The sequence below is a fragment of the Plectropomus leopardus genome, chromosome 12 (genome assembly GCF_026936395.1).
Source record: "Plectropomus leopardus strain MGB_pleo_1.0 chromosome 12, ASM2693639v1, whole genome shotgun sequence".
NCBI lineage: Eukaryota > Metazoa > Chordata > Actinopteri > Perciformes > Serranidae > Plectropomus > Plectropomus leopardus.
This window is the reverse complement of record NC_142187.1, coordinates 19052032-19068342: the sequence shown is the minus strand read 5'-3', so window position 1 is coordinate 19068342 and position 16311 is coordinate 19052032. Positions and strand designations below refer to the sequence as shown.

Sequence of the window (16311 nt, the reverse complement as noted above, 5' to 3'; positions counted from 1 at the left end):
GTCCACCACAAATTAGCTCTTCTCTGGGAGCTCTTGTCTCCGTTAAACCGATAAAATAGCACGCTCAAATCTCAACAAAGCGGCACATCATCTGATTATTGTGCGGATTTGAAGGCTGATTTGCATAACTGGTGGGAATGATGCTCTCAGAAGTATAGCACCTAGATTTATTCGGTATTCAGTCTAATTTCAAACATCCAAACGAGAGCAACAGCCTTGGCTTGATTTCCTTTAAGCTTCTAATCTCTCTTTCCTCTTAATTTAGCTGCAGCTTCAATCACAGCTCTTTCACAAATCTAACCGTGTGGGAGTTTCATGTGTGTGACTGCTATCATGTGAAAAACCTCATAATTCCATATTCGCTGAAATTCATATTTTCATTTTAATTGAGGAGTCACGTGGTTCTCTGTGGGTTTAAAGATTCTGGCAGCACTTTCTGACAAGGCAAACTCTATAACAGATCTGTAAGTTGTAACTTTTATTTCAGTTATAAGCCATCAGTATGAACTATAGGTGGCTGGTGATTATTCTTTAGGGCTCTTTCCTTCCCATATACCACAGAGAACCCATTTATTAATCATTTATTTATGATATCAGACTTGAAGCCTGACTAGAGAGTGGGAAAAGTGATTACCTCTTACTAACTTACCGTTAAAACTCCATACATGATTGCTTTTAAGTTATAAAGTATTAAAGGACTTAAAGCCGCATTATTACTAAGGATGGTACTTGATTACTTAATTTGGATGCATTAGTTCAATGTATAAAGCAATCACCTGTGTAAGAGAAAATATGTATATATATGTAAAATGACCCTTCTCTATGATAAAAGCTTATGTTCTTTGGACAGGACACAGTGATGTTACTTATATCTGATTATATGCACAGATCCATATAGCAACAATGATAGACCTGTACAACTGCAGATAGTGTTCAATGATTGCAGTCAGACATATCATATCGCATCATATTGTGTCGTGTTGTATCGTATCGTATCACATCCTATTGCATCACATCGCGTTGCATTGCATCATATAAAAGCTTAAGTTGCTACAAACTGCACCATAGTTTTATGACTTTATAGTCACACCACAACGAGGCTGTAAAGCCATGTTTGGTTGCAGATAAATATTTTAAGAGTTTTGCCACCCAAGTCATGCAAAAAGTGAACTAGAGGTGTAACTCACTCTTACTCTTGCAACGTTAATGAAAGTGTAAAATTTGTATTCAGCCCTTATTTTGGATCCCCTCCAAAATTTAATGGGTTCATCCTTGGCCCATACCATATCCTTCCATCAAGTTCAATGAAAATCGAACCAGCAGTTTTTCTCTAATCCTGCTGAAAAACTTCCTTGGGTAAGGTAATGAAGTGCATCGCATCACATTTTCGTGTTTTCCTGCTTTTGCTCCCATTTCATCAGCTCTGAGTCATTTCACCTATGGTGAGGATATCCCTGAAGCAACTAATTTGGCTACCATTCTGTAATTTTCACTTGTTGTAAATTGCAAAATCTTCTCACAATCAATCACATGCATCCAAAATGTGTTTTTATTATTTTGCAAACATGTCTGTCTGCTTACCTCATAACAGTCTATATTTTTTGCATAAGGCAATGTGCAGCCGTGTCTGTGTAAGCTAGATTGATGTGCATATTTACTCTCAGGTCCATATGTGTGTGTGTGATCTAGGCACAAGCCAGCCCTGGACTCAACACAAATGGAAAGTGTCCGATGTGCTACTGTTGATTACCATGACAACGTAATAAGCTGAGGCTTAAAACCATGGCTGTCCCACACTGTGCCTAGTAAGAGTGACATCTCCAACTGCTTCAGTAATTAGCTGTCTAACATGCTGTCATCCTCCACAGATGGAGCACATACTGTACAGTAGGCCACTCAACATTTCTGAGAATTATCCAGTCACACACTTTAAAGGAATATTTTCACATTTTGAGAAATATTTTTATTCCGTTTCATGTTGAGAGTGGGCCGAGTATGAGTAAGACTCTTACAGTAAACATAAAGCTAAAACCACCAGGCAGTTAGTTTAGCTAAATTTGTGTTTGTATATTGTGGAGCTCAACTCCAAAAACATGTTGTCTTCATGTATCTGTTCTTCATCACAGTATAGTTTTCACATCATGCATGCTAGTTCTGGACTGTAAGGAACACCAAAGCCCAGATGAGTCCAGCAGCTCTTTTGTAAAATGTTACATTTTTTAACTGCAATATCTGGTAAGTTTAAACAATATTATTATGTTTTAGAAATTATCTGATCGGATGATTGCTATGAAAACAACGTTAAAACAGTTGCATGACAGAAATTTTGTTGATTTGCCATGTAAACAATTTGTTTAAAGCTGGTTGTTGACTTTGTTATGTTCACTTTTGGTTTAATTCATTCCTATGTTAGCTTATGTTAGCAGGAACATATGGGTTGTTTGCCTAAAAATATTACACATGCAGATAAAAAAATATCCCTGAGTAGAGGAGTGAAGAGTATGGCAACTCTCCCCTAGATTACAAACCAATAGATGATGATGTCATGGTGGCTATGTCCACTAAAAGTATTTTTCTTTAAAAGTTTCAGCAGTTAAACCTTACAAAGTGTGCTGGGCTTTGTAGTCGATTTTTATAGTAGCCAAACAGTGGAATTACAAATTTTAAGCCCATCACATGATGCCATTGGACACCAACAGACATTTCCCATAGCCTTAATTTGTGAAAGAGGCATTGGTATATCAATTAATTTTTTGAGCGTCACAATCCCCACAAAATGAGTCGTTTAACTACCGGGATTTGAGGCATTCAGTCCAGCAATATTTGGAAAGTCCAGAAGAGCTGAACAATTAAATAATTTTATCCCATTCAAGTTAGCGGAGGGCTAAACTGGAGGTATCCAGTTCAGCCAGTGGCTCTTGTGAGCTTGCTCTGTGGGCCCAGTGATGCAGAAGCGGTGGAATCATACAATTTTTGACATGCCAATTGAATGTTTTTGGCTTCATGCGCCACTGAGCAACTTTTACAGGAATGAACGGGGTCCAACTTTGCTCCCAGGTCTCTTATATCCATGCATTGGACCCAAAAGTACATTTCCCATTGATTTACATATAAACCAGAAGTAGCCAGTTCAGCCAAGTGTTTCTGGTGTGCCTGCTCAGGCACTATGCAGAAGCAGTGCAAATCATTCAAATAATTTTTTTACGTGTCAGTTGAACAGTTTTGGCTTCATGCGCCATTAAGCAACTTTCATAGGAGTGAACAGGGTCAGGGCCTCAATACCGCATCCAGTTCCCTTTGTGCATCTGGTTTATCTGCGAACTAAACAATGTGCACATGCCCACCATACAGGGCTATTGTGCTTTGGGTAATTTGGGAATCCAGATATGAAGTGTTTTTCTGAAAGAAAACCGAGGATATTAGCAACAACAATCACCACCATCGCTTTTTTTTTTTTTTTTTTTGCCTCCAAACATGAGTAGCTATAAAAGCTTGGTTATCATTAGACACACACAGGTTTTGTTTACTTAATGGGTCAAAAAATCTACATATGACTGTTTTCTGGTAACTGTTATCATACAGCTAACTGCGAAACCACATTGTGAGCGCCTTATCTCACATCATCAACAGTATGGCACAGTCCCCGGCAACTCCGGACCACCTCCACCAACCCCGCGTACAACTCTGCCATCATGGAAGCCTCCTGTTGGGTTTCATTCTTGCTCGATGCCAGGAGCAAATTCTCCGTCTCAATTAATCACTGAGTTTCTAATGGAATGCTTCCCTTCAGGATGAGGCCCATCACAGAGGGGGCTGCAGTCAGTGCTGTCGGTGAAGCTGCTCTGATTGCCTGAATACACTCCCAGCTTTGGAGTCACTGCAGATGTCTGCTAATTGTGGTGATTATGGTGAACGGAGGGGGGTAGGAATATGTAATGAATTTCCCATTGCTTTCATGCCTCACATCCTTTGGTTATGTGCATCTGCTATACAAGCGGAGCATCCGCAGGGTTTGGAGAGGGACAAAAGTGACATGGGGGATTGGGCACAGGCTTTTGGACAGACAGCTATTCTAACGGCAAGTGCCGCCAGATTGGGTCCATTTATTCTTTTAGTTCTGTTCATTTCTGATACAATGCTGATTTTAATTCCTCTCCTCCACTCTTCTACGCTATGCTCCTGTTCTGCAACTTCTTTTTTTCACAAATCTATGAATGAGTGGATGACTTTAAAAACCTTTCGCAACCTTTCTCACTGGCCAAAGATCCAATCCAATTTGCACTTTAAGGTCCAGAGTGAATAATTTAGGAGGAATCTACTGGCAGAAATGGAATATGATATCATATAGTATATATGTTTACATGAGTTTATTATCACCTAAAAAATAATCTCTGTGTTTTGTCTTCTTCCACAGAGTCTGCCATGTTGTTTCTACACAAGCCAAGAACAAACAAATCAAACACTAGCTCTTGATAAGGCCATTTGCATTTTTATGTCGGCTACCGTAGTTTCCCATATGCTTGATACACAGCAGAAGTTTTAGTTGGTTACCAGCTATTTGAAAAGCTCTATCCTCAGTTCACCAAAAGCTAGCCTGGCTTAGTCCAAAGCTAACAGAAAAACCAACTACTCGCGCATCTAATGTTTACTAATTACGATACAATAGGGTACGATAGGGTACATAGGATGTGATATACTCTGTTGCCTCTAATTTTTCTTTGACGCTAATGCTGCACCCATAAATGCCTCATCATTAAAGGAATACTCCACCAGTAAAATGACCATATTTAGTCATGCTGTGTTACGTTGAATTCGAAAAGTAAACTCTGCTTCTCTCCCAGGGCTCCATAGAAAATTAAGTGGGGACCATGTTTAACAACAGCAAAACTATATAGAAACATCCGGTTTACAAATTCTCACACAACTCATGCAGCATAATCCAAGGCTCACCTGTCCAGCTGTAGGTTCAGTACTTTCCCAACACATGCATTTTTGATTAAAAAAAATTTACTATTTAAAACTAAACTGAAAGTGGAAGTTATCTAGGTTCTCTTAAAATCAAAAAAGCATTTTCTAAGTTTTCAAGGTAATATTGCATGGCTTATTAATTAACAAATGATCTTTTTTTGGCTGAGGTATTCCTTAAAAGAGGCAGATATGAGAGTAGTATCAGTCCTCTCATCTAAGTAATATTAGCAAGAAAGGAAATACATTTATTTTAAAAAAAAAAGTCATATTATTCCTTTAATGAAATAATAGTTAAATAAAAAATATAGCTACATTATCAACTAAATATTTATATAATACCTCGAAGTATATCAGGCTGTGAGGACTACAGAACAGAAAGGATGTTGAACAGCTCAGGTGTCATGATCACGTATCTCAATTGTATTCGTGATGAAGCACAATAACTTTCAAAACCAAAGGCAGAAATAAATGAAATGTTAAATCCAGTCCTCATGTCAGAAACACTGTGTAATTTTTATATATTTACAGGAGAAATAAAACTAGCAGTTGCGCGTGTTTTAAAAGCCATATGCAAATTGCTTGTGCAGCTTAACAACCTATTAAACTGAGAGGATTATACACGCAACCTGAATTTTTGCACATTCTTCTTTTTATGGTCATCAAGCCACTCTTGGACATGCTACTCTGGACGCTGAACCGGAACAAATCATATTCATACATTTAGCATATTAATGAAGCTAAATATCAGGCATTCTCTCTCCTCCTCTGTTGCAAATGCAAACACGCCTGATTTATTGTGGATGTGCTTTTGCAAGGCAAGAGTTAGCTAATTCCTTTGGGGCGAGTGCCCTTCCTGTCACACTGATCAAAGACTTTCTCTTGATATGAGCATAAACTGCTCCATGCCCCATCACCGTCAATGTCCGTGCATGCGTGTGAGCTAGTGTGTGTGTTTACGCCAGTGTATGTCTATGTGTGTGTGAGGTGGGGGGCGTTGTGTGTGTATCCATCCCCCATCACCAGAGGCTGTATTATGCATTGTTGTTGGCATGGCCTACATGCTCACCCAAGCATGGTCCAGTGTGGTACAGTACACACGTCTTCCCATCCCCACTGCACTCCCCTGTCGTGTCCGCAGGCCCGCTTCATTTACCTTTGCTCCTGAATTAATGCTAGTTAACTGTCACATTAACTCAGATCTGTTGACCCGTTTTGTCAACAACATAAACTAGCCTCCGTGTGTGATAGCCAGGGTTATTTTTGCTTTGATACACAGCACACGCATGGACTGAGCTTGACTCAATGTATGTACCAAAAGCTGCAACCATCCAAATATATAAAATAAATGGAACAAAACGTACTATTGCGTAAGATTTTAAAGCTTTATGCTGCTTTGTATTTTCTCAGCAGAGAATGCAGGAAAACGAGTGCAGCCATGGCTGAAGTGCAGGTGTTTCATTCAGTGTTTCAAAAGGGGCCAAACCATGGGCGTGGACACCCGTTGAATGAGTGCATGGCCTTGTATCTACGTATGTCTTCACATGTACATGTGCGAGGAGCATATATTTGCCTGCCAGAAGCAAGTGTGTTAAATTCTCTTAGCATGTGTGACGAATCAAGTGGCTGGGAAAAGAGCAGCGCGTTGCGTGGCCTCTCTCGGCCTCTCACAAACTGAATTCTAAAGAGGCTATCGATCTGTCAAGGTCTCAATTTTGCTCTGCCCCTATCTCACTGTTTTATCAATATGGCATTGTATCTCGATCTCTGCATCTTCCACTGTGTCTGTCTTGGTATCGTCTTCTTTATGTCTTGCTCATTTTTTTCTGAATAGATATCGTGCAGAATGTGGGAGAGAGATGAAGCAAGCCTGTGAGACAGATAAAAAAGAGAGAGCATCCCCCACTCATACGTCTTTCATCCTAATCCGTAGTCTCTGTCCAAGAAAGGGCCTCCTTTTCACTTGTCTGCCCTAAAGCCTCTTATATGTGACCCCTCTGTGTCTCCCACAGGGCTCTCTCCCACGGCCAGAAACCACACGCACAAATACACAAACACACACATCTGTGCATTTCAGTTTATGGTAATAAACCATGTTAAGTTGCATTTGTTTGTGTTGACTATTTCCACTTAAAACAACAAGCGGAGGTCAGAATGCATTTGCTCCAAACACCATTACCGTAGCTGTCCAAAGTCAAGATTTGCCAAACTGACAGAGCCTCTTACTATATGTTTGCCCGAAGGTGAAGGCAAATTTACCGCCAGGCTGACTAACACAGCTGCTGGGAGAGTGTGATTCTCGTTTAAAGAACTGACCTCAATAAAGATGGACGTTTGACAGTCCGTTATGTAACTGACTGAGGATGATCCTGAGGCTGTGTGAATGTGTGTGCGTGTGTGTGTTGTTTTTGTATGCAAGTACTTTCATGTTAGGGACAGATTATGTATGCATCTGTTTGCATGTGTATATGTTAGGGAGGTATACCGAGGCATGTATTGTGTGAGAGGAAAATTCATGTGCACATCATGGCTTGTTCCAGACCGTACAAATGTAACTGTGGTTGCTAAATTTTACTTTTCACTTTTTTTTTTTTTGGACCCATTCTCAAGTTAAATGGACAGTTCACCCTAAAATCAAAAATACATATTTTTTTCTCCTACCTGTAGCAATTTTTATCAGTCTTAATTGTTTTTGTGTGAGTTGCCGGAAATTGAAGACATCAGGCACAGGGATGTCTGCTGTCTCTCAAAAAAAAAAGAATAAGATGTCTTTCAACAAAATGTGCCTTTTTTTGATAAAACATTTAGAAAATGATGTCTCTTTTCCAGAAATCACGATTCAGTTACTTAAGATAATTCACAGATCTTGTTTTAAGCAGTATCAGAATCAGTCAACTGAACTACACCCTCAAACTGTATCACCGCGCAGAAGGAAGCGTGCATCTACAGCTAGCTTACCTTGCATCAATGCATTAGCTAATGTTAGAGCTCTGTCGAGGAGGACGCCATTAATGCTTACATCTCACGCTGTCATGAGCACAAGCTTCTTCTAGATTGATAAATAGCAAAACAGGTGAGAGGAAAATTTTTTTTCTTAATTTTGTATTGAAATGTCCCTTTAAGCTCACATGCCAAGGAATCCCTTAACAGTTCTCTCTTTCACAATCTCATCGCTTTTTTCATTTCTAACCACAAAGGCATCTGCAAAAAAATGAAATTTATATTAGCTCAGAAACACAGTTGTTAACTAGACTGACTGACTAAATATAGCACATGGCCTTGACTTAATCGTGTGGACATATTTCACCAAAGTCAACGAAATAACTACTCAGTGTAATATTTGGTGGAGGGCACTCACAACAATGGGGTGGGGGGTGGGGGGGCAATGAGTTGCTAAAATATTTATTTATGGTCCATTATGCTTGTTACATTTTTGATAACCTGAGAAGGACAAGTGCCAGTGTTACACTGTATTCTCTGACCCATTAAATTCTTTGACCTATAGCATTGCAACAACCATTTTGCCTTCGGGTAAGTGCATTGCACCTGCAGAAAAATCAGGAATCTACTTAGTTTATATCTGCTGAATGATAAAGAAGAATTGATATTATTTTGATGTTTCACTGGTGCTTCTATGGCTTCTGCGGATGTAGCACAGCCCCCCAGCGAGGAGCAACCGCTGTTTTCCCTTGCAGCAAAAGGAAACATGAGTCAGGACAGTTAGTGAATGTCACAGAGCAGTGACAAAATATGTAGTGAAAGCTCCTCACCCTTTCAGCACAGAGGAATCACTGTGGTTTAGATATGTTTAAAAAAAACATGTTTTTTTTCTTTAAACTAAGAGATATATTCATTCCCACCACCTAAACTACTTAGAAAAAATTCAATAATACCTCTTATTTACCAAAATTAGTGAAGATATATGCTGATTTTTTTAAACACAGGAAAACCTGCTAAAATAGGTGATGATTTCATTCCCAAATGGGATCACAGAACCACTTTGAATCTTTACAATACTACATAATAAGTGTTTGTTTTAGGCCTGTGGTCCACCATTAACTTATATTTTTGGTCCTCCAAGGTAAAAAATTTGGGCCAACCTGGTCTACTGCAGAGGTTGGGAACCTTTACTATTAAAAGAGCCATATTTGGTGAAAAAAATTTTAAAAAAGAAAAAAGAACGAAGAAGTCTGTCTTGAGCCGCAAAACATATTTGAGCCTTACAATGCTTGCAGTGAAGGTAAAACAGCATCATACGTCAAAATAAGTCCATCAACACTATAAGTAGGTCTAAATGAGCTCTCATTAATGTTTTACCACAAGGTGGCAGCAGTGGGTTACTTGTGATTATTCAGTACTTTTACATAGCATTTTTATTAAATAATAGCATATTTTGTAGCACTGATAAACTTTAGAACTACAATAAAGAAACTGTCAAAATTTTTGTTATTTTCATTCAGAGTTCACAAACTGTGGGAGAAATACAGTGGCAGAAGCGAAAACACAAAAATGCAAATGGCACTGTCTGGAGCCAGTGTTACAGAAACAACATGCTGGACTCTGGATGAGGACCTGCTGTACGTAAATGACTCATTCTAAGGTAATAAAACAAACATTAATTTTTATTGTAACATGATTATAAACTAATAAAAACATAGTTGTGACTATTATACACTGTTTTATATCTCCCAAAATCCTAAACACTGGACCTTTAAGGGGTTTGATAAAATGCTATCAAACCCAAATCCCGGTCATATTGTACAACCAAACCCCAGTAACTTCACCCCATGATATAGTTATTCAAAAATAAGTCTCAGACAAGTCAAACTACCGTCTTTATAACCTAAAGAAAACCATCTTTATTTTCTAACCCTCCTCCACCCCCCTTGTGCCCTAATAATTTCCATACAGTCCCTTTGCTGGTGTCTCGTTGGCTAAAGAAGGTTAATGCTTAAAACAACAGAGCTGTGGTCGTGGTTGCATGTGCTCAACTGAATTCTTTATTCTGTAAAGATGCATACATACCAATGCCACAATATACATAGAAACCTCACTTCCTATGAAGTTACTGTAATCCCTCAGAAGTGGTCATACAGTAAACATATCACACTGCACACAGCACTAAGAACAGAGAGGCTCTCTGTCTGCACTGTATTGAGGGATTTGACGCAGGCTTGCACTCTGCCTGGTGTGACCCCACCCCTGGTAAATACAGGGTTGGAGGTTTCCTCTGTGGATAAAAATATACTTGCCTCTCAGCAGAGAGGGGGGAGAAAAGCCAGAATTCTTCTCTCCTCTGAGCCCATTGTGCACAAGGAGCTGAAGACTTCCACACTCATCACAAGTGTCTGTTTTTTCTCAAAAGATCTGCAATGTTGTGAGAATTTAAAGTATAAAAAAGTTGACAAACTGTCACAATGTTAAAGAAGTGAGCAGCAGTTCAGGTGAATGTTTGTTTTTGCATTTATTGATGACGGAGGAACTTGTTTTATTATTTGGAGAGTTATGTTTTACCTTCTTCCAATTTCTGTCTTTTGTCCCTCATGAGCTCCCCTAGTTCACAACTTGTGACATCATCAGTATGTTCTGTAAAACTTTCAAAATGGCAGAGGCCTACAACGGACACAGGTATGTTCACTCATAAACTTTAGATCAAAAGTTTGAGAAGACTCAACTGCGTTGATCTGCAGATGAACTCTGGACTAATGAACTGTGCAGCAGAAGCTTCCTGTTCAGAGCAAAGTTTTCTACTGGTTGAACTGATCTAGGAAAGAGACACGTTTCTTGACTTCCTTATTTGAAGTGGAAACATTCAGACTCAATACAATGCTCTGAGCTCCATGCCGGTAAGTAATGACAGAGTTTAATATTGTTTAAGTGTCTGCCACTTTTTCGCATGCAGTCAGTACCAAAGACCTGTGGCTGCAAATGCTGACTGCCTCATACCTGATGTTTATGATTTGTTCTCTTTACAGAAACAAGAATGTCTATGATATTGTGCACCTAAGTTTTTGAGGAAATAAAGAAGAATATGTCTGAAAACCACCTGTGACCCTGTCAGCTTCTGTTAAAGGCTGGAGGTTGTACATAAGACTAAAAATGAGTCAAGAGGGACAAGAAAACCAGGGGACAGGACTGAGAGATGTCCTCGACATACTAGTTAAAGCACCTCTGCAGCAACTGCTGAGCCTGACATTCCAGCTGGGTGAGTCACCTGAAGATAATATCGTCCACGCCATGTGTCTGATTGTACTCGAGAAAGAGGAGCGGGCCCTGGACAAACTCCAGATGCTGAAGAACAACTACCTCGCTAAACATCTAGCAGAAACGTGGCAGAGGAGTGGAGGCAAATTAGCTGATTTTGTCATTCATTGTGGTCAAGAGCTTACGGGAGACTCTTTGTCAGCACTGGCTCGTGTTTTTAAGGTGTTGTCAGAACAAAGACTGTGTGATGAACGTCTTAGAAACCTGGCATATAAGAGAGCCCTCTGCAGTGAAAGAACACGCAGTTGTGAAGATCTGGATCAACTCCGAGAGGAAGCTAAAGTTGTCTGTGGGCCTGAGTTTGCGGAGTGGATGATCTCGTCAAAGGATCTCAAGACGGGGTCTTACCATGATCCTCTTAGCAGCCTGGATGAAGGAAACACATCTTTAAAAGTTACCCTGTCTCAGGATCAGCCAGAGAGAACTCACAGTCTGCCCAGCCCCCTGCAGACGACCTCTTCAATGCCCTCATACCCCACTCATCTGGAGATAAGTATCCCTGCAACAGCCTTGTTTCAAGACACCAAAATAACTCCAGAATCCAAACAAAATGTCCTTGCTTTAGGTGAATGTGAAGCAAAAAGTATGCCTGGGCAGTTTAACAAATCTCAGCCTAAACCCAATGACCCCGAAGCAAATAAACACTCAAAGAGGGATGAATCATTAGCCGCAGAGAGCAGTAAGTCGGACAGCTTTATCGCTCAGAATGAGACTCTTAACCAAACCACCAAGCCAACCACTGACCCAAACTTTGCACTACCCACTGCTACAAACTTTTTTCTACCCAAGATGCCTGTTCCAGAGGAATCGCAGGAAAGTAAAGACGCTTATGAGGAAGACGAGGCAAGATTTTATGCATTTGTTATCTTGCATGCACCAGAGGATGTAGATGCGGCTGAGAGCATGAGGGAGAAACTGGAATCGTATGTTGGCATTGATGAAGGTGCAACTTATTCTGGGGACTTTGAGATCCCTGGAAAGAGCACCCTCAGGAGTATTGAGGATGCTATCAGCAACTCGGCCTTCACTCTCCTGCTGCTCACCCGCAACTTCAACACTCGCATGCTGGAGATGGAGACAGACTCGGCCCTTATCAACTCCATAAACAAGAAATACAAGCACAACACTGTTATCCCACTGCTGCCACGGGAGAACTGCATGCCCAAACAGAGTCTCCCTATGGTCTTGCAGACGATAATTCCACTTGTGGAGGACAAGAGCTTCGGGAGGAAAATACAAAAAACGCTGTCACCGGCGAAGATTAAAAACCAGAGGAAAATCTGGACCGCACAGCAGAAAGTGAAAATGCAGATAGAGAGACAGGAGAGACTAAAGAATGTAAACCAGTACCACAAGCAGTTGATCACAGAGTGCACAGCAGCAGAGTTGCTGGAGAAAGAGAAGATAAGCCTTTTAATGCAACAGAAACTTATTATCACCCCATCAGCACAGGACGGTGGTGACGGCAGGCTTCAGTTGCAACAACAACCAAATATTCACATCGAAAATGCTCAGTACATTATGATTGGTAATGACTCTCAAATGACTGTAGGTGCAGGTCCAGGTACAGATGATTCACCTCACAAAGAGGAGGAGCAGTAACCTTAACAATGAAAAAAAAAGACATTTTTTGGAGTCAATTGTAGAAAATGGGAGAATAACCATGTTTCTTGTCCGAACACTAAACTGTTATGACCACTGTCCCATATTCACTGCTGATAGTTTCGTTTTATTTACACCTCTTGGTGATACAAAATTCAATAAAACTGTCAAAAGAGCAATTAAGTGCCACTTTAAAGATTTTAGAGAACGCTCTGAAAAGAGTCCGTTGAGCAGAATGAGGGCCTTGGATGAATGTTTAGCTGATGACTGCCATCTATTGACCCACTTGTGATGTGTGCTCTGAACAGCTGTATGAACCCACCGTTGACACTAGGGAGCGATGTTGTTATTCACTCACTCACTGCTCCCCTCTGCTCCCTACTGCTCTTCACAAGTTCTTTGAAGTGCAGTGTCATCCAATAGCATAATTGCTCTGAAATGTGAGCTAAACAAGGTTAAATAGGATCTTAATTGTAATTCTTTCTATATAATTCAGGCGTGTGTGTGTGTGTGTTGTGTGTGTGCAGATTTAAATCACTGTGTGATGGTAATAGGAACTGTAAAACTTTGGTTTTGGTGTTCAATTGGGAACTTGATCTTTTTTAAGTGTTATTTTTTAAGGAAAAAAGACAAACATTTGCTGCTTTCATGCTAAATGTGAAAGGTTGATGACTCTCTGTGTCATATAATGAACTTTTGGACTCTTAGTTGGATAAATTACCATTTTAAGACACCAGAAACTATGCAGGGCATGTTTCACTTTTTTTCTGTCATTTTACTGACACAAAAATTAATAGAAGAATATAACTGACAGATTAGTGGAAAATGAAAATAATAATTATTTACAGATTTAACTTGAAATGTTATCATTTTTCTGACCTCGACCTTTATATCATCTCATCATCTTCCTGTCTCTGTGACTCTCTCTCATGTTTGTAGTTATTGAGGACAACAGCAGCAAATGTCACCAAAATGTCAGACAGACAAAAAATCATTGATTTACCAGGAAATAATAAAACATATATCAACTGTGTTACTGATCAGCTAAGGTTTGTGCTTAACTTGGACCTACTGCAAGTTAAACCCAAAACCATGTTTCTCTGACTTTTTTTTGCTCATAAGCCAAACTGTACCCTGAGATGCACAGACAGGCTGCTCTTAATAGTTTGGACTGAATGTTAATCATTCTTTCTGTATTTTTTATTTTTTTTACATTGTTGTTGATTATTGTCTTTTATTTCCTCTTATAATGTTCATTTCTACAAATATTTTTTATCAGGTATTTCATTCCTTGTGTATTGTTTTCTGATGCACTTGTAACCTTTGAAGCTGCTTAATCATTACATTTTTATTTTGTAGACCCATCCATATTGAGAAAGACGCTATAATGACAACCGGAGTCTCTTCATGACTGGTACTGTGTAACGCGTATGTGTGTGTGAACATTTGTTTTCTACTCAATCTCTGCTGTAACTGCTTATTTTGCCTTTCATCAGCGGTGTAATAAGTATTCAAATATTTTATTGAGCAAATGTAGCAATATGGCAATGGAACATGTTCAATTATTGATCAACACTCTGCAGTCAAACTTTCTAGTCAGGTTAAAGAAACTACTAAAATAAGATAATAATGATGATTTACTAGTAACCACAGTTTTAGGGGTTAGGCACAAAAGTTTACTGTGTTTTTGTATGTCAGTCGTCGCTTACTCTTGTTTGTGTGACCTAATTTAGCCTAAATGCATTTGTATCTAGTTCCTGCTTCTTTTCAAGTACATTTCTGATTTTGATGTTTAGTGGTGTAAAAGGCAGCAAGGATACTCAACTTGAATTACCTGGGGGCCATTTTTGAAACTGATAACTAACAAACATAGCTAATAAAAATGCCCATTACCCATCTTTCTATGAATTTATTTATTTTTTTAAAACAACAGACTTGGCAACTAAGAAAACTGACACAAGGATTGACACTGTAGAGCACAGATAATTTATGCATTTTACAGCCAGTCGCAGCAGTCGGGGAATCCAGGGATTCTCCCCTGGCGATTTTTTCAAGAACAAGCTCTATTTTGATGCTGTTTATCCATGCAGCATCCTATCCTGGGCCAGATTTGGCTCATGGGCTTTGCATTGAGATCACTGGACTACAGTCTCATAAACAACAAACAACAACTTCTGTTTGCATTGCATACCAGGCATCAAAAAGTAGAAAATAATTTAAAATGATACATAATCAAGAAAATAAATTAACAAAAAGCTGATAAATATGTCTAACACTTCATGGATTTCATTGTAATGCACCTCAACTTGTAAAAAAAAATTCTATCAATTTTGTATTACTGCTTTAGTCTTGAAACTTTGAAATCTTTGTTTTTTGTTTTTTTTAAAAAATCATTTCCTTTTTTACTGATTATTAATATAGGCGGTATCTTCATTATCTGTTTATGCCTTCCAACCTCCCCTGTACAGCGTTTAAACTTTTCTGAAAATTACTGTCTTTTTATACAAAACCACTTTCAAAAAAGTACGGAGGCCGTGTTGCCTAAAACTGATTACTTTAAAATCGTTTACAACATATACTCAATTTAATACAGTACATAAACATATATGTGTGTATGTGAAAATAAATTAAACCAAACGAATACCGGCACCTAATTAGGACATTTTAGCTAAGTCCTGTATTTCAGACACTTCTGACTTTTTTCTGTGCCTGTTTTCACTGTAAAATAATTCACATAATAAGACGATACAAAACAGTCAAACAAACAAAAACTCCAAAATTTTGGGCAAAACCTGATGTGCTGTCTGTACAGAGGCCCTGGCAAAGGTGATGTTTTTTGTTTGTTTGTTTGTCTGTTTGTTTATTGAAGGCAATGTTGGCTGAAACCAACCAAGTTTAGCCAACAACCTAGGTTTATCTCCTATGTAAGAGATACATGTAGGATGTAAACATGGCTTTTGGCCAAGAACCCAAGTTTATCTCCTTTGTAGAAGATAAATGTTTGATATAAACTTAGGTCTGCCTTCTTGTAATCTGTAATGCAATCAATTGTTCTGTTCACCCTTTGGAACCTGAGCAAATTGGCTCTTTTTCTTTAAAAGAATATAAGAGGAAGGCTATGAGCAACTTTACAAGAAATGACCCCATGATTTACAGTAAATTAGTTAAAAAAAAATACAAGAAAAATACCAGAAAATTAGAGTAAAAAAAAGCAAAAAACAAACTAGAAAAGTACCTGTAAAAAGTGCTTAGATAATTCTAATAATCATAAATATAGTTTTCGGACATTTTCCCTTTAAAAAAAAATCAAATCAATCTCTCTCTCTCTAAAAAAAAACTGCCTATTTTCTTGTCACCTTCTGCCAATTTCTTGAAATTTACTCATTGCCTTCTTCCATGTTTTTGAAGGGAATTAAACCTTTTTGCTCAGTTTTCAAAGCCTTCTTCTGAGAGGTGTCTGAATACAACAAATGAAAAACT

The 16311-nt window shown here is 38.8% G+C and overlaps 1 protein-coding gene across 1 annotated transcript; it reads left to right on the top strand.

Annotated features, from left to right (window-relative positions):
- Positions 1 to 10562: 10562 nt before the first annotated feature.
- Positions 10563 to 14732, top strand: ticam1 (TIR domain containing adaptor molecule 1). The gene is made up of 2 exons (XM_042497697.2): positions 10563 to 10811; positions 10941 to 14732. The coding sequence occupies exon 2, from the start codon at positions 11065 to 11067 to the stop codon at positions 12829 to 12831; it is 1767 nt and encodes a 588-aa protein (XP_042353631.2). The 5' UTR covers positions 10563 to 10811; positions 10941 to 11064; the 3' UTR covers positions 12832 to 14732.
- Positions 14733 to 16311: the final 1579 nt, after the last annotated feature.

What these genes read in the sequence shown, in the direction of transcription:
- ticam1 (XM_042497697.2), top strand. Translation starts at nt 11,065, where the DNA reads ATGAGTCAAGAGGGACAAGAAAACCAGGGGACAGGACTGAGAGATGTC.